Source organism: Pseudopodoces humilis, chromosome 18, assembly GCF_049639895.1.
Source record: "Pseudopodoces humilis isolate 2021_Gansu_Grassland_sample_001 chromosome 18, ASM4963989v1, whole genome shotgun sequence".
Lineage (NCBI taxonomy): Eukaryota > Metazoa > Chordata > Aves > Passeriformes > Paridae > Pseudopodoces > Pseudopodoces humilis.
The window spans coordinates 4,898,629-4,920,619 of NC_142217.1; the positions used below are offsets into that span (position 1 = coordinate 4,898,629).

General features: G+C 40.4%; 1 protein-coding gene across 7 annotated transcripts in view; it reads left to right on the top strand.

Annotated features, from left to right (window-relative positions):
- Positions 1-21,991, top strand: part of KATNIP (katanin interacting protein) — a 56,183-nt gene that overhangs the window by 27,554 nt on the left and 6,638 nt on the right. For 6 of the 7 annotated variants that reach the window (XM_014252571.2, XM_088063979.1, XM_088063980.1 and 3 more), the window contains 9 exons: positions 3,989-4,717; positions 5,287-5,495; positions 9,171-9,234; positions 11,144-11,321; positions 13,634-13,799; positions 16,938-17,095; positions 17,391-17,455; positions 17,805-17,915; positions 19,672-19,811. In XM_014252571.2, the coding sequence (XP_014108046.2) occupies positions 3,989-4,717; positions 5,287-5,495; positions 9,171-9,234; positions 11,144-11,321; positions 13,634-13,799; positions 16,938-17,095; positions 17,391-17,455; positions 17,805-17,915; positions 19,672-19,811 (1,820 nt within the window). The remainder of the gene's footprint in view (positions 1-3,988; positions 4,718-5,286; positions 5,496-9,170; positions 9,235-11,143; positions 11,322-13,633; positions 13,800-16,937; positions 17,096-17,390; positions 17,456-17,804; positions 17,916-19,671; positions 19,812-21,991) is intronic. The other variant, XM_088063982.1, reaches the window with a different exon arrangement.

The following is a 21,991-nucleotide window of genomic DNA, read 5'->3' on the forward strand; positions in this document are numbered from 1 at the left end:
TTGGAGCAGCTGGAAGACTAAATTTCAGTAAATTATGTTCTAAAATTTGACAGTCCTGCAGACAGCAAATGTTTGCTAATATCAATTAAAATCTACAGAAGGATAAAGAAGATTGCATCCCAAATTTGCAGAGTTCATTTGTGTAGTAGCTTTGTGTCTTTCTCAGTGAGAATAGATGCTCAATATACTTATTCAGAGTGAATGGAAAACTACCCTTATTTTTCTTCTCTGCTCATAACTTTACAAACCTCTCCCTCAGACGTCTTATTTATAAATAAGTAATATAAATAAATTTAGCTGTTGTCTGCTCTGTGCTGTTGATTATCCTTGTTTTCCTTCCCCAAACTTCCTGTTGGAGGTGGAGGATCCTGTGGCAGGATCCAGCAGCGTGTCCCCAAGGAACAGTAGGAGACTTGTGCAACAAGTTCTCCTTTATGCCAACATCTGGCTGTCCATGGCTATGAAATCTTCAGGGCATGAATAATAAGATAATATTTTTGTCTTTAACAAGTGTAAATAACAGAAGAGTAGAATTTCTTACCCACAAGTTCTACTTTGTCTCTTTTTCACCCAACACACCATTGCTTGGGATATATTTTTGTCTTCCTTTTTCAGTTTCAAGCTATGTCACTCTGACTCCTGGTTTTTGGACCCTTCATGCCCCTTCCTTGGCATTCTGTAATTCTTCAGCATTCAGTATCTTGTCTCAAATGAAGAGTTTATTACAACAAGGACAAGAAGACCCAGAGAATTGGAATAAGATGTTACAAAACTACAAATTGAAATTTTGGGGATGATTGAACATCAGAAAAAATTACATGAATATGTATCTTACTGTATATTGAATTTGGGTGTTTGCATGAAAGTAAGGGTGACAAGGGACAGAAAATGTACCTAAATGAAGGAGTGCCAGTTCAAATTCTACTGCAGGTACTGCAGGGATTTTTTCAGACCAAGGTGAGGAAAATGGTTCTTTCTAAACTTAGAATGTCTGAATTTTTCCTTGTCTGACCTTCTGTGGAGAAAACAGCAATTTCATCAGTGTGTCTGAAGTTGTACCTCGAAGAAGAGAACAGCAAAGTTTGGAATAGATGCCACCTGTCCTTCACCCACCCCACTCCCTGCAGCCCATTTACTGTTTCACACATTTTACAGTATCTGTTACATTAAAACCTTCACATGCTGAAAGCTGTAAATAAATCCCACCTTGGGAAGTTCTGTTCAGTTGTGAAAATGGAGATAAATTAGGAACTTCAATGTAAACTATAAGATGAGGGTTATAATTTTTCAATGTAATGCCCTCTGGTTTTGTTCAGAGCTGGTTGTCCTGTGGTGCTTAAAGCTCCTGATGTGTTTTAGTCCCTGGGAAATTGCAGCCACCCAGCAGCTTTTGTTCTCTCTGCTGTGTGTGCAGGCTAAAGCCATCTTCAAAGCGGAGCTGAGAAAGCTTTAACAACAGGGAAACCTTTTAAGTGTTTCCCTGAGAGTGCTGGATTTTAATTGGCCTGGGGCTGGGAGAAGGACAGTTCCCAGTGGAGGGTGGGACAAAGGGAAGGCTCAGAGGCTCCTGTGGATGTCACAGCATGGCTTTGGTCACTAAATGGTTCGTAAGAGCAACAGGAATTAGTAACAGCACGTACAGGCTTGTCTCGAGTTAATGTTGCTATAAAAACATCAATTTTTCTTTGATAACCAGTTTAATGTGCCAAGGAAATGGCGGGAGTACGCTGATAAAATTTGCAAATACCATATAATTTGGTTTATTATGAGTTAAGGAGATTGAAGAACCACACAGAACGATGAACTTGAGGACTGGAGCAATGGAATGCAATTCACTAGAATGCTTGCAGGCTCATCTGGGGACTAATAACCAAAAATTAAGTTGTAAGCTGAGTAATCATCAATTGCAAATGACTGAGGAAGAGAAGAATCACGGTTGAGTAGCTGATAGCAGATTGACTGAAATGCTGGTGTGAGCAGTGATTGGAGCAGTGCACTCCCAGGATGGATCAGCAGAAGCATTTTGGGTACTTGGGAAACCTCAATATCTCAACACAGGCACTTGTGAGACCTCGGTTGGAAAGCTGCAGCTCTGATCATCCATTTTCAGGAAAGCTGATTACCAAGTGGAACAGATACAGAGGAGAGCTTTTAGAATGATTTGGGAAATGAAGCATGTGATTGCAGCACGGAAATATGATTGCTGTTTATAACTGCAGGGAGTAAAAAAAGATATTAACACAACAGAGGGAGAAGAAAGGTGATTTTTTTCTATGTAGTCTTGCCCCAAAATGTAGTCTACTAAAGTTTTGAGAGGATTTGTGTGTATTGCCATCAGAAGCTGAATTGGTGGTTCAAGACACTCCTGAGCCCACAGGGGACTTGGATGTTTGGGGTGTCAGTAATAAATAATGCATTTTAGAGTCTTAAAAAAGCCACACCCTGTAAGCCTGTAGCCATTCTGCTTTTGGGCCACCTCTGCTTTCCTTTCAGAGCTCCACTTGTGTTACACTCCTTAAAGTAGTTCATGAACCTCTTCACTTCCCATTGCACTGCCCGAGAGGGCCTTCAGAATTGTAACCTCTAGACTTTGGAAATACTTAATGTTTGAAAAAAAGAGGGAAAAACCTTCCCAAACAAGGATGGTCAATGGTTGTTAAGTACTCTCATCCCAAAATCTTCAAGATTTGACATTTTCAAGGGGTAAATATATGTACAGTACCTTGTCCAGGTGAATTGTGAAGCTCTGGGATGTATTGTTGGGGATCACCCACCTCTTGGTGATATCACTGATAGTGATGTGAGCAAGAAAGTGACTTATAAATGTCTGATGTTATCTGAAATATGAACCTTTCCTTCATGTCTTCATTTTCCTTGTGGTGTAAGGAATGGCCAGGTTGGTCTCCAGACTTTCAGTCTGGAAGACAACCCTTTTCTAGGTAGTTTCCCGTCTGCTTTAAAATTCTTAATTTTATCTCACGTGTCCCCACTGTAAATTATTATTTGCCATGGATAGATTAGGAACATTATATCTTTCCAGTGTTTCCAAAAACACAGTTAAAAGACTTGAGCAGTCTTTTGGGAAAACTTCATTTTGCATTTCACAGCGATTGGCATTTATTCTTGATAACCATTTGTTTTAGTACCCACCCAAGGACACTGTACAGAAGTAAAATCTGGCTCACGGGCCCGTAATTGATTAGTACTGCACTTCCTTTTCTTCATTTATTTGAGGAAAATACTTGAGTGACTGCTTTATTGAAAATCTTGGTTGTTATCTGTTCTTAATTGTTTTGAGATGGAAATGAAGCAGTTCCCTAGTGCAGCCATGAGGAGAACATGCATTGCTCCCACTGTGCCCCTCTGATCTCTTATCCTCACTGCATTCCCATTGGATAGCTTGTCATTATCCTCCTTCTACACCTCACAATTGCTGAAAAGTGGGAAAAATATTTGGACATTACCTGCCTAGAATGCAATGCTTACCTCATCCTCCCTGTCTGCTGAACCTACTCCTTTTCCCACCACTTTTCTTTATATACCTGTGGCTCATTTCAAGTGGAAGAACCAGCTTTTCTCTGTAATGCTTTACATTAACCAGTTCAGCCATTTCCAGCTGTATGAAAGACCTGCAGAAATGCAGAGGGATGGTTTAAACTCTTGTGACAGCCACAGAATAAGTATCACTGGGCAAAAATCCCCATTTCTTTAAGGGCTGAGGCAAGAATTTATAGCCTCAAACTTATTTGCAGTTTGTACCATGGCAGAAGTTCTGCCCCTCTACAGGTAAAAGTGATTTTGTTCATTGTATCCGAGTGGGGAAGGGAAACTGGGACATGTGGCCTTCATGGTAGGGAGGCAAAGTAAAAGTGCTGCTGTCAGAGAATTTCACAGTCAGGGACTCGGCATCATTCTGCAAAGTCAGTGTTGGAATGGTTTGCTCCCAGTCCTGTTTGTACATTAAATACCTTTGTAATGTTGTTTTCAGATGAAGGCTTTCCCATCAAGGACGTAGCAACCTCTAGAATGAAGTGGTGCAGTGAGCAAGAGCACACTCTGCAGGAGTCCTGGAACTCATTGGTGAAATTTAATTATTCCCACCGTGGCCGGATCTCGAACATGGATTTTCAGGGGGATATCTTTGATGAGTTTCTCCATCAACAGAAAATCAACCGGCCCGGAGAATATCAGAGAAAAGAGGGGCTGCAAACACTACCAAAGAGGCAAGAGGAAGAAAATTCTGTGGAGATACAGGATGGAAGTGATTTCAAAATCCCTGTTTTACCTTGTGGGCAGCACTTGGTGATAGACATCCGAACAACGTGGGGAGACAGACATTATGTTGGTCTTAATGGAATTGAAGTTTTCAGTTCTAAAGGAGAGCCTGTTCAGATTGCAAAAATAACAGCTGAACCCTCTGACATAAATATTTTACCAGCTTATGGAAATGATCCAAGGGTAGTAAGCAACCTAATAGATGGGGTGAATCGGACCCAGGATGATATGCACCTCTGGCTGGCACCATTCACCCCTGGAAAACCTCACTTTGTCTTTATTGACTTTGTGAATTCCTGTCAGGTAGCGATGATTAGGATCTGGAATTACAATAAATCCCGAATCCACTCCTTCCGAGGTGTGAAAGACATTATCATGGAGTTGGATGAGCAGTGCATCTTTAAAGGAGAGATTGCCAAAGCCTCAGGAACCTTGTCTGGAGGTAGGCTATCATTTCTTATTTTGCTTGTGGAAACAGGGGTACAATACAAACAAAATACATTTAGCTTGTTTGTTATCACTTTCCACTTCAAAGCAAGCTGGCCCTTTGTCTGGTGTTAGATTTAAAACCATAATGCAAAGCCCATTAATGCATTCTTCACTGATACTGGGGATTTTAGCAGCATACAGAGCTAATCTCCATTTTTAACTATGTCTTAGCAACAAGTCTGTGTTTCAATCACATCAGATAGACACTAGAAATTTCAAACTTGCAGCTTTTTGCTTGTTTTCACATGCATGGTCTTTTGGAAAAGGTGATTCAGAAGCTTTTTTCCCCCATTTTCTTTTATATGTATTTGAAATCTGACTGAGTTCTCTGGGTTTTTTCCACTGTGCAGTATAAATTTGAGAGTGAAACACTAATTATAGGCATAGTCAGTATCAATTTGCCACATATTATCTTTAAACACTGCTGCCAATTAAATGCAAAGAAGGACCAAAAATAATTTTTCTCATTCTTTATGTTCCTTTTGCATTATTTCTCCATTTAATTCTGTGTGTTGCCTTCAGCTCCAGAGCACTTTGGGGATACCATATTGTTCACTACTGATGATGATATTCTTGAAGCCATTTACTGCTATGATGAGACATATGATGCAGAAATGGGAGATTCCAGCTCCCTGAGATATGAGGAAGAGCTGAAGAGGCCAACAACTGCAGACAGGGAGGGAGATGAGAGACCTTTTACACAAGCAGGGTTGAGAACAGAGGATCAACAGGTGGGGGCCTCTATGTTCAAAACTCTCTATAAATGTCTGTTTGAAACATGGAAGTAATGGACACATTTCCAGGCTGGAATAAAACCACAGAAGAACTAACACAATTATGACTATTTGAAAGTTTTTTTTTCACCAGATCAATAATTTATGCTATTTTTTTAAAGCCCTAAAGGTCCTCCAAATGTTGGTTTCCCTGATTAATTAATAAGCCTACTTCTTCACTTGGACAGAGACTAGGGGGAGTTCTTTATGATTTGGGTACTCCTGAAGGTTGCAGCCCTGTCAGTGATTTTTCCCATGCATTTACTCCTATCATGAGTAGCTGTGCTCCCTGGCACTCCAAGTTAAAGGTTTTAGCATAGTTTTCATATTGCTGATTTTTTCCTCCACAAATTAGGGATGTCTCTTCCTCTCAACCCTTCCCTTATTTTCCCACTTTTTCTTTCTTTGACTAGCATTGTCACAGGTTTGGGTGCATTCTGCAGTATAAAAACACCTTTTTTTTATTCCATGCAGGAGGTATTACACTCCTTGGAGAAAGGCTGTATTTCCAAGCACTCGAGCTCTTGCCTTATGCCATTCCAGCCCAGCAGTCCAGTGTCTGAGCAAAGATCCCACAGGATTTTCTCAAGATGATGTGTGACAGTCTTTGCCCTGTTTTCCTTAAAATTTTCTACTTTCTCAGGATCTTCCTGAGCACCCTCTGTTGCATCAGTGTGGTTGTCTTTTTCTAGGGTTCACACTCTTGTGAGTCTGTCAGGAGATCCACACCTGAATCAATCCAAATTCCAGCTGCTCCAGCCAAAACCTTCCCAGGGATATGTGGTTCCTAATGAACCTTGTGGGGTTGCCAAACCTTCCCCTTCTGTCTCGACCTCTTTTTCTTGTGGCTCACAAGACAGGAGGAGATCCAATGGCATTGGCATTTGATCTCACTGTTAAGACCACAAGTCAGTGGCTTTAACCTTTGGACTTCTGCAGTAATTTTGATCTCATCTTTGCTTGCAGTATCTGAAACTGCTCAGAACCTTGTGCAGTGCACGATTTCATGAAGACAAGCTGAAGTTGACCTTTCTTTTCCTGTTCACGTGTTTATTGTGAGCATTCACCAGGACCTCTTCCATGGCAGAAGCTTGACCCTGGACTGTCTGGTCCTTGCTCAGATACAGGCTCTGCTTTTCATTTTGCTCTTCAGCTCTGATGCCCTTCACACCCCTGTTCTGACTGTGAAACTGCTGTATCAGCGGTGGAACAACAAAAGCTGTTGTGACTGAGCCATTGATCTCCCTGTCACTGTGTGTTTGCTGGTTCCATCAGGATTTCTGTAGGGGGATGTTTATGTTACCAGAATGATACAGATCCAGTGCACAATTTGTCTTCCCCAGCCTAACATTGTCAGAGCAGTATTGACCAGTTTGAGCAGTCCCTGCTGTTGATCATTCCCCTTTATTCCCTGTTGCACGTTCAGCAGATGAAATGGTGTGTTTTACTAAAAACTTCCCAAAAGCTTGTACAGAAGTGGCTTACTTTTCTGTCAGTGTTATCCATGGCCATCTCTCTGTCCACTTTGAATTCAAGAATCCTTAACATGTTTATTTTGTGGCAGATCAGACTGTGGCTACTGCCCTTGATTCAACTCTGGGGCCAGTAGTGGCTGCTTAGAGAGAATGAAAGAACAGCACAAACATAGAGCAGTGTTGCTCTGAAACACTCATTCAGCCCCTAGAAATGTGTCTCACAAGGATTTTTTTCACTTAACCTCTGTGTTTAATATCCTGCAACAGATTTTTATTGCATTAATTCATCCACCAGCTTTTTGAACCCACGTGCACTTGTAAAATTTACAGTGCTCTGTGGCAAGTTTCCCAGCTGAACCTGCACGGCACAAAGAACCTCCTTCTGTTTGTTGCTAGTTTCATTTAATGTTCTCTAGGTTTTGTGTTGGAAGAAACAAAACAATTCTTCCCCACTCCCTTCCTCAAGCCACTCAAGAGATTTATACCCCTGTGTTAGCATTCTAAATCTTTTCCAGAATGGTTGCTCCTACTTTAGTTATTCCTCCCAGGGAGGGTGTTGGACAGTGTGGTCAGGTGTTAAGACCGTGGTAATACTTTCTACTTTTTATTGGTAATACTTCCTACTTTTTATTGCTTTTCCAATAACTCCTGTATTATGGTGGTGTTTTGTTTTAGCTGTAAGAATCTAAGAACACAGGTAGGACAATGCCTACTAGCAGAAGTAGTTAAAATAATAGAAAATGAGACCATATCTGAAAGAAAATATATTGGGCATCAGTGGAATGGAATCATCAGGAAGGGATCTGAGTAGATAAGAAAGGGAGAAAAGAGGTGATAGGGTACCTTGGCACAGATGGTTTCTGGTCTGCTGGGGAGAGCATTGTTTTGCAGTCAGTAAACGCAGTGCCTTTTATTGTGTCTATGGGTTTTGATTTTAAATAAAGTTGCAAATTTTAATTCCCAGACTGGTGTTTTGGAATAGTTCTGAAGAACAGAAGTGGTTTGTGAGAGAGGTACCCCAGTGGGAGGGATTTTCCATGGTTTAGATTCTGTGGTTTTATTTCAGAGCCCATTTCTTGTTCAGTCTCACCTGAATTACCTTGACTGCCCCAGGGACATTTGCTGCCACATGAAGGATATTGCAGTCTGGGAACACATGAGATCCTGGGGATCAGTGGTTAAATTGCAGGGATCTAATGGAACTGTAGGACACAAGTGTTGACAAGTTTTTATTTATTTTTCTTAGGCACAGTGCAGATCCATTTGATGTATTGTGGATGACAGGAGGTTTATTTCTAATGATGAATTAAAGAGTAGGAGTCTGGACTTCTAATTTCCTGTTTGGCCTTTTGACTACTAATGAGGATTGAGCTGGTGTTTTTATAGAGCTACTTAGAAAAATGCTAGGATTTCATTCTAATCTACTATTATTTATTCTGGAGCCAGTACTGGTATACGTGAAATTAGGATTGTTTTCTCTGTGTAACATTTTTACATTTGTCCACAGAGAACAGGATTTGCCATTTTATCACACTCAGTGAAGTGAATTCTATCTGCAATCCTTTGCCATTTTTGTCTTTACTACCCTAATTGGCCCAGTGTGATCAGCAAATTTTGTCATCTGTTTCTTCACTTTTCTGAATAGCATAGGCAATTTTTAATTAGTATTGCCAGAGCACAAGCACAAGGTTTTGGACAAGTTTGCTTGTTTGTTCTGCCTCTTAATTCCTGAGAAGAAATTGTGGTGGCACTCTGTGGTCTTGACTTCCTTCCAGACTCCTTGTCTCTGCAACAGATTTGCAACATATTGCAAATACAGCATATTATCACTTACTGATGGCAGTTTGCAAGGAAATAAGTGTGATTTAAGGATTTCAGCCTCTTTCAGGAGAGGAAGCTCACACTATGGAGTCTCCCATTTCACATTTCTATACGCAGTATGCAATAAACCTGCCCTAATAGTCTTGGCTTTCTAAGAACCCACCTGATACTCTACATTTTGGGTCATGTTTTCCATTGTTTGCAGGACAGCCTGGGTGGGGAGGCAGAGAGGAGATTGATACACAAAAAGAAACAGGTACAAATATCAGACTTTATAAGCAGTCAATATCAGTGTACTACTGAACCTGTTCCTTGCACCTGTTGACTTTCTTTTTAGGTTCAAGAGCCAAACTCTGTCTCTGAATGCATACCAAAGGAAACAGGAATATTTACTGGAAAATGTAAGTTCTTACATTTACTTCTTGATAACCAGCCTTCCCCCGAACATGTTTTCAAGGAGGATCTGATTTGTCAGAGCTGCACAGCACTTTGTGACAGATGCCAGGTCTAGAATAAAGAAGAGTAATTGAATATTTAAGGCAGAAGCTTTGTTTGCTATGGCATTTACAACATTATATTGTAACAGTTGGTTTTTAATCTCAGAAAAGTAACATTAGCCATTTGTCTAGTCCCTGAATGGGATTTCTAATAGCTGTGTCCCTTACCCAGTAATTCTCTCCCAATCCTTTGTATTTATGTAGACTGACTGAATTTTTTAGATTGGATTGACAATAGAAACCCTAGAGTAAAGCTAGATCAGAGTGTTATATCCCTGCCTAAGTACCTGATTTATTATCCTATACCAAACCAGCTCTCTGAGGCCTTTCAGTTGTTGTCCAGAGAGTTTCTGGGTAGCCCAAAAGCTTCAGGAGCAGTTCCTGGTCCTTTGACAAGAATTTCCAGCAGGGTGTTAGGAAATTTTTTTCACCCTGAGAACAATCCAGCACTGGATTGGGAGGGTTTGGAGTCTGCCAGCCTTGGAGACAGGATAGCTTCCCCTGGATAAGCTTCTGAGAGCCTTGATGCTGGCCTTGTTCTGAGCTTGGAACTGGATTAGGCACCTCCAGAGGTCCCTTTTCCCTAAGTCATCTTCAGATTCTGTGAAGGAATCCTAAACTCTGGGGAATACTAAATCTGTGTGGATGGTTGCTCCAGTGCAGCTTTCCACTGGAGACCAGAGTGATTCTCCTGAGAACTCCTGCCTGCCTGTACCCTGAGCAGCTTTAGTCTCAGCACTGGGCTTGGGAGCAGTATCTGCTGGCAGAATAGCCAGAGCTGCAGATTTGTCAGCTGACAGAGCTGTTTATTTCTTTGTGTTCCTGCAAATGCTGATGAGGTCTTACACCCAAGTGAATCTCTGTGTGTATCAAGACTTGCTCTGGCTTTTAGGGGTAGCTGCACTGGGTGGCTTAAGAGGTTTAATTCTTGTTTGTTTTACAAACATCATGACTGCTGGTGTTTCTTTAGACATTACCTAACCTGATTATTTGTGGGTTTTCTGTAGTGTGTGAAATGAAAGGTATTTTTAATGTATTGAGATGGATTTTTATGGAACCTGATCAGATTGGAATTTTACTTGTTATAGCTGTAAATGCTATTTCTATCTTTTCAGTAAGGGATAAGACAGGTGGAACAGGAGATTCACATTCAGCCTTTTGTGCATCCAGCTTTTCTTTCCTGTTTATTTTCTGGAGATACAGCCTAATCAATATTTCTGCTTCTCACTGATGCTGTCCCATAAAAATACTTCTATGTGTCCAGTTCTGATGTGAAGAAAATAACTTAAAAACATTCGTAGACCAAATTTTTTCTTTGCTTTAAGCATGTGTAGGTGTTCTCTAAAAATGTATGGATTTCTGAGAGGCTGGATTTATATGAATCTATACAGTCACTTAGCTGGTGAAAGATGATGGATAGACTTCAGACTAATGGGTCCTCTCTGTGTCTGCATGATCACAAAATCTGTCATGGAACTGCTTAAATCAGTGTCAGTGGCTGGCTGTCAGTGTGCAGTCCCAGTAATGAGGCACTTGGGAACATGCTTGATCAGCACTTGTGTAATTTCAAGTGAACAAGGTGTTGGTAGCACATTACAGAGCTGTGACACAGATTAAAAAAGCTGCTGTTATGTGGAGGTGGACAAACAGAGCAGGAAATACCCGATTCCAGCATATAAAGTTATTTAATCTATACAAAAATATCCATGTTGCTAATCATTGGGGTTTGCACTCATGTTTATATTGGGTACAATAATACTTGCTACAAACCAGTGAGTTTACAGAGATATTAAATGTACATTCTTTTATGTAGGCCTGCAGCTGAACTTTACCATGACCTGGGGAGACTCTCATTACCTGGGACTTACAGGACTTGAAGTGATAGGAAAGGATGGTCAAGCATTAAAAATCAATGCAGAACAGATTTCTGCTTCACCCCAAGACTTAAATGATCTTCCAGAGTACACAGGAGATTCCAGAACGTTAGAAAAGTAAGTAACCAAAGACTTGGGCTGCATTTTACATCAGATTTTCTAAAATGACAGATTTCTATAAACTTCTGTTATGTTAACACATGTTAATGTGAACATGATTTTCATCCCATCACTGCTCATTCTTGGAATTCACAGGCTGTCCAGGAACAGCTTGTTGTAGAAACATGAATGAGATGTTTCCAAAAGATGGTGTTTGAGCTGGGAGATGAGAACATGCCTGGTTGGTATTTCTGCCAAGGACTTTCCAGGAAGAAATGTGGGTGTTCTTTAGCATCTGTCTGTGCATATTGAGTGATATTTATGCAGGATTTCTGGATAATTTCAAGGAAAACTTTCACGTTAGCGAAGAGTGAAGATGTGTTGGGGAATTGCACAAATAGGTGCCATTCTTTCGGCCACTTTGCAGCACTTTTTGTTGGCAAATCTAATGAAGTTTTATTCATTGACAAGTATATTTCCTCAGATTAACTTGTGCATCTAAATGGCAGCAGTATAGAAATTGTAGGCTGTAGATCTGGAGAGGACTTGGCATTTGGATGTTATTGAAGCTGCATCCTGTTGTTTCTGAGTCATCTCTCCATTTGAAAGGGTATTTTTGGTTGTAATCCTGTCTTGCTGGCATGTTTATGGGCTGTGACCAGGCTTATGAATTAGGACTTGTCTTTTCAAAGGCTCTGGAGTCTTCCTTAGAATGTTGTATTTATCTCCATGCACACTAACTCCGTTGTTTGTAATTTCTGCTAATCTGACAAATGCAGATATCAACCTCACTGGTGTGTAATTCCTTGTTCCTTCTGCCATCTTCTATCAAAATCTCCTCTGTAGGCAGTTGCTGATCTAAGAAATCTTCCCATGACATCCCCTGTGATGAACAGATTCTGGTGGGGGAGTCTCTCCAGACCCCACCCTGATGGACCCAGATGCAATGAATTAATTTACTTTTTTTGTTGGTGCCTTCTCCTCTCTGAATGCTCCTTTTGCAGCCTAGTGATGTGTTGATCCTACAGAATTTTTGGCAAGCTTTCAGATCCTGATGTATTTGAGGGATTTTATTTCTTGCATCTTTTGCTTGCTAGCCTTCAGACTCTTTTTTTGGCCTGTGCATATGCCTTTAACCTTCCAGAGTTTATGAGTCTATCAATTTAGGGCTTTTTTGATCATGAATATTGCTGAGAGATGGCTCATAATAACTTTGTTTATCCTGCTACTGAGCCAGGCTGGCTTTGAGTTTTCAAGTCCTCCTTCTTTCTAACATCTTTCTTAGTAAGTGGGTTATATTTTTAATTTTTTTTTTTTTTACATTCTTGATTGTTTTGCTGGAGAACTTTTTTGGGCACAAGAAGTAGAGTCTCTTTTGGCTCTGGGTATTCCTGCAAGCATGTTGAATTTGAGTATATTGCAGTGCTCTCAACTGTGGCATTTGGAATAGGTCCCGTGTACTATTCAAGACCAAATCAAGAATTATCTCTTTTCTCATGGACTCCCTAATCAGTTCCTCTATGGAAGAGTCATTATTCAAATCTTTTTCTTTAAGGAATTGCCAAGTCTGGCATTCATTCTTCCATTAAACTTTTAAATAAATAGTAAGTATAGACTTACTTTTTTTGGCAGTGTACCAAAGTAATTACAGTGGAAAATTAATTCATGTTTCCCTTTACTCCATCTCTGTATGGCACAGTTTCTGGTAGAAGAATATAATGTCAGAAAATACCAGATCTAACTTTGTTCAGTCAGCCTGAAGTGTGTGCTGTGATGAAAAGACATTGTCCTGCTGGTTGGAAGATAGCAGGGATGTGCCTAATTGTGGCCACGAGGGATGTGAGCAAGCCCTGGTCCTGCTCAGGGTTCTCCAGCTGCCATCCAGCTCCTCCTCGGATCCAGCAGAGCTGTGTTGGCATAGAAACACCCTGCAGGGTGCCAGATACACTGCTTTGGGCGTGGAGCTGGCTTAATAAATTATATCGTGGCTGGGTTTGAGTTCTGCCTTCAGCCACTTGGCTGCAAAGGCAATTGAGGTTTCCTTTTCCTGTCCCTGTTCACACAGGGAAAACCTAAGGATTTTGCTGTTTTTCCTTAAGCAGACCCAACTAAAGAAAATACTGTGGTTTTCTCCCCACACTGCCTTTAGTTCAATATTTGCATGCTATTTTTGATGTTTTCTATGCTTTTAATTGCGTGCACAAGGACACAAGAAGCTCTGGAATTTGGAAGTGGCATCTAGAATGAAATGAACCCTAGGAAAGTCCCTGCTTTTGATGAGAGAAGCCAGCTTTTCCCTTTGTGCAGCTAATGGACTTTTCTCTTTGTAGGTTAATAGATGGGACTAATATCACAGTGGAGGATGACCATATGTGGCTCATTCCCTTCTCTTTTGGAGAAGATCATCTGCTCACAATCCGTTTTGATAAAACTGAAAGTATTGCAGGGCTTCGCTTTTGGAACTATAATAAATCTCCAGAGGATACCTACAGAGGGGTAAGTAAAAGAAAAGGAGCACTGCCAGCAAAAATATACAGCATTGGAAAATTGGTAGTGTGATGAATGAATATAGCTGCCTTAATGGAACACCATAAATCTTTCTAGATTGTCTGAGGCTGAATTTTGTGGCAGGTATAATGCATTTCTGTCTCCACAAACAGCAGATAGTAAAAAAAAAGCCAGAGATGGCTTAAAGAACTCTTCAAAACTGATTTTTTTAAGAGACACATACAATAGCACATATTATTTTCAGGATATATGATTCTGAAGTGTTATCTTCTCAATATCTTGTATTTAGACCTGCTGTATGATTCTGTGTTTCCTGAAATGCAGGGGATGATATGAGGGAAGCTTTTCCAAATAAATTCTGTTTAGTTCAGGCTCAGAAGGCAACTCACTCAGTACTGCCTTTTCCAGGAACAGTCTTGTGAAATATTAACATTTAATAAAGGGAAAGTTGCCACCTTCAAGCAGATTGGCTAAAATAATTTAGCTAAAATTGTCTGATATAAATTCTCTCTTATTTCCAAATTGCCTGGTTTTTATTTTTTTTCCCATACTAAATTGTTGGGATTGACAGTTGACACCTAATGGGGATTATTTTATAGCTTTTCACTCTGAATTTGGCTGCCCCTCCTTCCCCTGCTGTACTTACACATGTAATGATAATGAACCAGAGGTTGCTGTTCATTGCACAAAAGTTTAGGAATCCACCTGTTCCCAGATTTTCCACCCCAAAAGGCAACTGTTACCCACTCCATGTCCAAATTCAGGCAATGAATAAGAATAAAAATGTTGGCACGTATTAAACTGGAGAGAGGACAAAAAGGATCTTCCAGTTAAATCCCAGCTGATCCAGAGATTTGAGCAGAGGGCCCTGGTTTTGTGCTCCATCACATTTGCCCAGCACGTTTCACACATGGGAGGGTTCCTGGAGCATTTTGAACATTACCATCTAAATATACCCCCTGTACAAATGGGGGCTTTTAGTGACATTTGTGTCCTGATTTCAGCTGGGATAGAGTTAATTTTCTTCCCAGGAGTTGTGTTTTGGATTTAGGGTGATAATAACGTTGGTAACTTACTGATATTTCAGTTGTTGCTGAGCAGTGCTTATTAAATCTCTAAATTCTAACGTGGAATTTGGTCTCTGGAGGCCAAACCAAGAAAAAAAAAGGTGTATTTTCAGCAGTTTACTTGGCTAGGTAGGAAAAAGAAGTGAGTCTGATACAGGTCTCTACCTGCATGAATACTGAAAGTCCCTTAAGAGTTAGTGGATCCCACTTAAAGGAGGAGCCCATACCTGCAGTCCTGTAAAGCAATAAAATAAATTATTTGGAAAACAAAAGATGCAAGGTCCCCTGGGCCACAGGAAAGGAGATTTTAGGCTGTTAACCCGGGGCATCCTTACATCTGTCTATTGAAGTATTTCTGCTCCTTCTAGGAACCAGTCCCTGGGTGTGAGATGGAATGATTTGCTGGGCAGCTGCAGGCTGGGGGATTCTATTCACAGCTTTAGTGTGAGAGGGTAATGGCAGCGACTGTCAGAATGAAGACTTGGGTGCTATTTGCAGCTCTGTGAAAAATCACCTTGTGAGAGCTTTGTTATGCCATTTGTAAAATGCAATATGTGATGGCTGAGTGCCTCCTCAGATGATGAGAATTACTTAGAAATGAGGGCTGTAAAGGGCACATAAATATAAGCAGCTGTGGTATAATAAGTAAGATTCCATCTCTGGCTCTCCAGACTTCCCATTTGCTACGTGTTTCCGTTTAGGAAAGTGTATTTCAGTGGATTTCTCACTTCCTCTCCTTAGCCTGGCAGACTTATTCAGCTGCAAAGCAGCATGCAGAATAGTTTCTCATATGAAAAAGATGTTTCCTTTATTTGATCCCAAGTGTATTAAAGATGAGGCCAGAAATAGTTATTTCTCCACATTTGGTAGTCATACAAACATTCCCGCCTAATTAATCTTCATGGAAATTAACTGAGCCCCTCCTACAGTCTAGCACAAACTGGTACTTAGTGCAAGACCCAGGGCAGTAAATGCTGCTTGTGATGAACATTAAGTTATATTTAACATGTTAGAGAGCAAGGTGCAGTGATTGAATGGTTCTGTGCCTGGGATCATGGATACGGCTCCACATGGTTCTGCTGGGGGAGGGTGAAGGGGCCAGGACTCCTGCATCGTCTGAATAAATGTGCCTGAATTATTCACTTTAATCTCCAGAGGTTGGATAAGGTGTGCTCAATTGTCTCTGTCTGGTACAGGTACCTTTTTCTTTATTAATATGCCCTGAGGTTACACATAGCCCTGCCCAGCAGAGGAGTTTGTGTGGTTCTGGAGAAGTCCAAGTGCCACCTGCCACAAAGATAAATAGAACTGCTGAAATGCAGGCTGCTGTAAATGCAACAGAAACACCAAAGTCTGCTCTGGAGAGAGCACCAGGCTGTGGGATTTCTGGAAGGTTGCCCCCAGCCAGGGTTGGGCAATCCCAGCTGATTTAGCAGAGCATTCAGGTGCATTCAGGTCTCCTCAGATTCCCTTTGTGACATGGGCTGACTTGAGAACTGAGCATTCCCATTCTCTTGGTGTGTGCAAATACTGCTGCAGGCTCAGGAATCAGAGGGTTGTTTAGGTTGGGAAAGAGCTGTAAGATCATCATGTCAAATGCAAACCTCACACTGCCAAGGCCAGCACTGACCCATGTCCCCAAGTGCCTCATCTACACCTCTTTGAAATCCCTCCAGGGATGGGATCTCCACCACTTCCCTGGACAGCCTGTGCCAAATGCTTGACCACCCTGTCTGTGAAGAAGGGCAGCTTCAGTTTGCTGAGATCCAGTGCCACACAGTAATTGAAGGATCTGTCAATACTTTTTTTAGTATTTCCCCCCCAAATCCTCACCTCTGCCATGCCCATCAGTGCCAGTGATGACATGGACACTATGGATTGCAGCTGGTATCTGCTGGGTTAGGTTTTCTTTTGCCAAAGGAAGTCACACTCTAGAGGAATGAAATAAATACAGCTGAATGAAATCATTTCAGTCTCTGAAGTGAATGGAATTGTTTGCAGTTATTTTTTAATGTAAGTCATGTCATGTCATGTGTTATGTTTTGTTCTTTTAAACCAGGCTAAGGTGGTCCATGTGATGCTGGATGGGCACAGCATTTCCCCCCTGGAGGGCTTCCTTATCCGCAAGGGACCAGGCAACTGCCACTTTGACTTTGCTCAAGAAATTCTGTTTCTTGATTATTTACAGCCCCAGCCAGCTCCTAAAGTACACAGGAGGTAAAACAGGATGTCTTTGTTGTCTGAATCACAGAGTGATTTCTCTTCACTCTTGTAGTGTCATTTCACATTGCCTGTTGGAGCTGTCTGTGTGAGGCTCCTGGATGAAAACATGGAGCAGAGCAGAGCTTCACTTGGTTTTAACTCTGACCAAATTTCACTGAGGTCCGAGGGGAGTCTGGTCCATCATGGGGTGGTGTCTGTGGAAATTTGGTTCTTTTTGTTTGTTCTCTTCTTTTCTGAATGAGCCAAGGGTACATATAAAACCTGTTTTGCCTTGGTTTTTTATTGGCAGGACTGCTTCAAGAGCACTGGAACAAGCCAGTATGGACTATGAAGCACCACTAATGCCCTGTGGTTGTATCCTTCCCTGTCATCTTCCTTGTCACATGGAATATTTAAGAGTTACGTGCTATGGTTAGGAGTCCTGAGCTTTTTGAATCCAACAATTTCAGGTGCTTTAAGATATTAACAAGATACCAAGAATATGAGAAAGGCTACCATAAAGTATGGCTTAAGAATAAATCAGTGAAACATCCTGTATGAATATGTGGCCTGTTTTCAGATCCTCTGGTAGCTTTTTCTCCTGAATTGCAAATAAGAGCGTCTGACATTGTGGGCTGCACAACCATTTTTCAAACTGCAGATTATATAGTCTGCTAGGACAAAGCTTCTGTATTGATATTTTCCTTAATAGCATTTTGCTTAGTTATTTTCCAGTTCCAGCTCCTGACGAGTTGGGGTGATCCCTACTACATTGGTTTGAATGGGCTGGAGCTGTTCAATGAACATGGAGACCAAATCCTACTGACTGAAAACAGTATCCTTTGCAGCCCTGGCTCTGCTGATGCACAGTTTACTCCCTGGCAAATTGTCACAGGGCATCACTTCCACATTGCCAGTTTGTCTGGGATAAACTCTGCTTCTATTTCTCTGTATTTGGGTGATGAATTTCTTTTCCATATGTTTTTGTGGCTTCTGTATACTTCCAGAACATTTCTTCTCTCAATGGGACACACCAACAAAGCAGGACAAAGTTAGAGAAGGGAAGGCTTAAGAAGGGTTTGGTATTTTCTGCTCTTCACATTTCTTCTATGGTGGGGAAGGACCAGAAAGTTTGCTGAGCTATAAATTCGTAAGAAAAGATGGAGTTCAGTGCTTTTTTTTTTTTCTTTTATGGAATCTTTCATTGTGCCCCAAGAAAGAAATTTTTCATAGCTCTTGCTCTGGAGATTGAGGCTGTTCTAGACAACCAATGCAGTCAGGAAGATCAGTGAATCAGTGTTCCCTGGATATCCAGCAGAGGGAATGAAGGACATGTTAGGAAGATGGGTGTTCATCAAGGTTACACTTTGTGTTCTGTACCAGTTAAGTCTTTCAAGAGCTGAAAGCTTCATAACCCAACATACAACTCCCATAGTTCAGGTACATAGAAGGAACATTTTTTAGCCCCTGGAAAGAATAAATATCACAAATGCTGCTGGAATTGTTTGTCTCTAAGGATCCTCACTGCCTAATAAACAGGGAATTAAATGAAATAAATGCTTTTTCCCAAGTGCTGTTTTGATTTTTATCTTGTACGATACACCCCGAACTCAAAACATTTATAATGGACAGGAAGCATTTTGAAATTGAGAAGTGGTAACAAGTTGTCTTGAAAAACCAGGGATCTTTAATTGACCTGGTGCAGCTCTACAGTGCAAAACAGTGCCAGGTAAAGAATCCTCAGCTCCTTTTGAATGATCACCTGTTCCTGCCTGTGCAGTTGTGTGTGGGATGTATTAGGATCCCAAAAGGGCATATTTGTCTTAGTGCAATATTTAATGTGATAATTCACAACTGAATCAAGCTTTTCTTAAACACGTGAGGCATTGCTGTGTCATTCCTTCAATTATTTATAAATACTTACAGACTTTTAGAAAGCACAACAGGGGGAAATTATTGTCCCTCAAAATGGATTGCTCAGGATTCATAATTCTGAAGGCACTGTCATCCATCCCCATTTCTTTGCATGTTTTTAACATTCATATATGTTTTTAATGTAAATGTTCTCTTACAGAGAAAATCTGGTTCAATGGGAATTTCATCTTTCCCTCTCAAAGAAATGAAAAAAGGGTTTATTACACAGTTACTGATTTTTGCCACAAACCTTGAGCAACTTAAGCAAAACCTAATCTGACTGATGACTGCCTCCTGTAAAGACACTCTTCTTGATGATAGGTTTTATATGATGAATTTGCACAAGTTTATGATAAAAATATGTGACTTTGTCACTAAAAAGATGGGAAATGCCTATTCTTGATAATGGAAATTTATTGATGAAGTCATAAGTACAAATCTGAGAATAAATTGAATGCAGCTAGTTACTTAATTCCTATTTTAATAATAAATTGGAACACCCGAATATCTAAGGATTGTCCTGCTTTTAAATATGTGCCCCCAAATTCCTCAGCCATGCAATCCTGGCAGTACTGCTGAAAACTCACTCATGGAGTTGGGAAGAGCATAAACTTTTAAATACAGTGTTTCTGAAATATCCCTTTTTGTGTTATTTATGCTTAAAAGTTTTTTTTCAGATATTGCTGCTTTTCCAGATAGTGTCAACATTTTAGATGATGTATCTGGAGACATCCGGACTCCAGACAAGCTGATTGACAGAGTGAATGACACCACTGATGGCAGGCACATGTGGCTGGCACCAGTTCTTCCTGGTTTGGTACATTTTCCATTTTCATTCTGTTTTAGTGATGTGTGTGGATGGAACTGGAAGCATGGAGGAAAGAGGAAGCATATAGAATTCATAGCTAAATTTGGTATTAGTAACAGATGCTAAATCACTGCTTTTTAGAAGTTGTTTTTATTGCATTTTATTTTATTTTATTTTATTTCTCTGCATTGCAAAAGCAGCAGCAGTGGTGGTTTCCCAGGTTTGTAATCTCCTCTCTCCAAGGGACAACAGCAGAAGATTTTCCAGAGATGGTTTTTGAGTCACTGTGACAAAGATACTGAGGAAGGAGTTCTGTGCAATAAACACCTTTCTGGTGCTTTTAAATTAATTCTTACAAAATGCAATGAATGTTGTTCCAGCAGTGAGAAATTATTTTTTAATCTCATGATCTGTGTTGAATTCAAATTCGTAGATTAGGGATGGCAGACTTAATATTTCATGTCCTAAGGCCACGAATGATTCAGCCCTTTTATAAGTCCCATGTTTAATAGCTGGGATATCAAAAATCTAAACAGGAAAAGTAGATAAACTTAGATGACTTCTGACCTTGTTTTGGGAAAGGACATTTTTTAGGGACCCATAATGGACATAATTAAGGTGGTTTTATTTCTTGTAAGAGAATGGATTTAAAAAGAAAACAAAGTATAAACCTGACATGTGGTAAATTATCACTTTCTCTGTTGGTGAAATCCTCACTCCAGATGTTGCAGTTACTAATTAGGATATTAAAAGTGAGGAATTGTTAATTTTTATCATGATGTGTTGTATCATGAAGGGCTATAATTAAGGTAAAGCTTTTAAGTGTACTTGGGAATAGTGAGCACTTGCATTTCCTAGGCAAGTGGAAACTCTGTGTGATGCTTGAGGCTCCTGCTGTGTAGATCCCACACCTTGAATCCTGGGAATTTGATGGGATGCTCAGATGTCTCTTATAATAGGATGACTGATTGATTTGACAGTTATCTGAGTGTGCTCATGTCCTTACAACAGACACGCTTGCAGAGGCTGTTTCACTTGGGAAAAAGGAAAATAACAGGCCCTGGAGTTCTCTCTCTCTGTGTTGTTCTGCCTGACACCAAAGTAGTGCAGAAGAGCACAAAATACCAGTATTAAAGGGTAAATTGATAATGTGTGAAATGTAGGAGGCAGAAGCAATTTAATGGTGTTTTCTGTCCTTGAACTGTAGCAAATGACACCTCTGTAAGACCCACAGAGTATTTTTCCCTCCTCCATCTTCCCTGGGATGGTTGTTGAGCTGGGAGGTGCTGGATGGAGCAATCAGCCTATTGCTGAACCAGAGCTTGTGGATGCTCCCATCCTCAGTGCAGGCTGCCTGGAAAGCTGCATTAACTCTTTGATGTTCTGGAAGCTTCAAAAGCTTGAAGGGAATTGGTATTATAGCCTTTCTTTTCCTTCCTAAATGTCTTTTCCTTTTTTAAATATAAAAGTGGTTTCATGTTGTTCAAATGAATTTCTTACATAAGCAGAATTTGAATTATTTGTTCTCCTGTTACTGATTATCATTTTTTTTTGTTTGTTTGAATGGATTTGCTCAAATATATAATTTTCTGTGGGACTTACAGTTATTGTTGGAGACAATGCTCCAGTTGTCTCATGGAAAATCACAGATGCAAACATTTCTATTAATCCAATCTACCTTTCTTTCTTCACTAAAAAAAACCCAGCATAATGATTTAATATAACCTACAGTATCTTCTCTAGTACATCAAAGGATTAAAACTTCAGAGGATGCTAAAGATGAAGCTTAAGATATGTTGATCCAAAGTTGATATAGTGGCTCATAAAAGGAAAAGCATGGAATTAACTGTAACAGGCAAGATTGGTTTCCTGCCTGCCTAATCTTTGGTCTTAACATCTTGACATTAACGTCACTGGAAGGCAGATGAATAATATCTCAAGCAGTAATTGTTTAGCAAGCATCTGGAGAATTGTCTCTAAATTCCTGGTAGTATAACTCATATAAAAATTGCAGAATTTCTGCAATAGGTTTCAGGGCGTACAGGGGAAATTTTAGTCTTGAAAACAGAAAGGTGGAATCCGTTTGTATTTGGTAGAAAGAGATGGAATGAAATAGAATAAAATCATTGATTCACAGAGTGGTTTGGGTTGGAAGGGATGTTAAAGCTCATCCAGTCTTACCCCCTGCC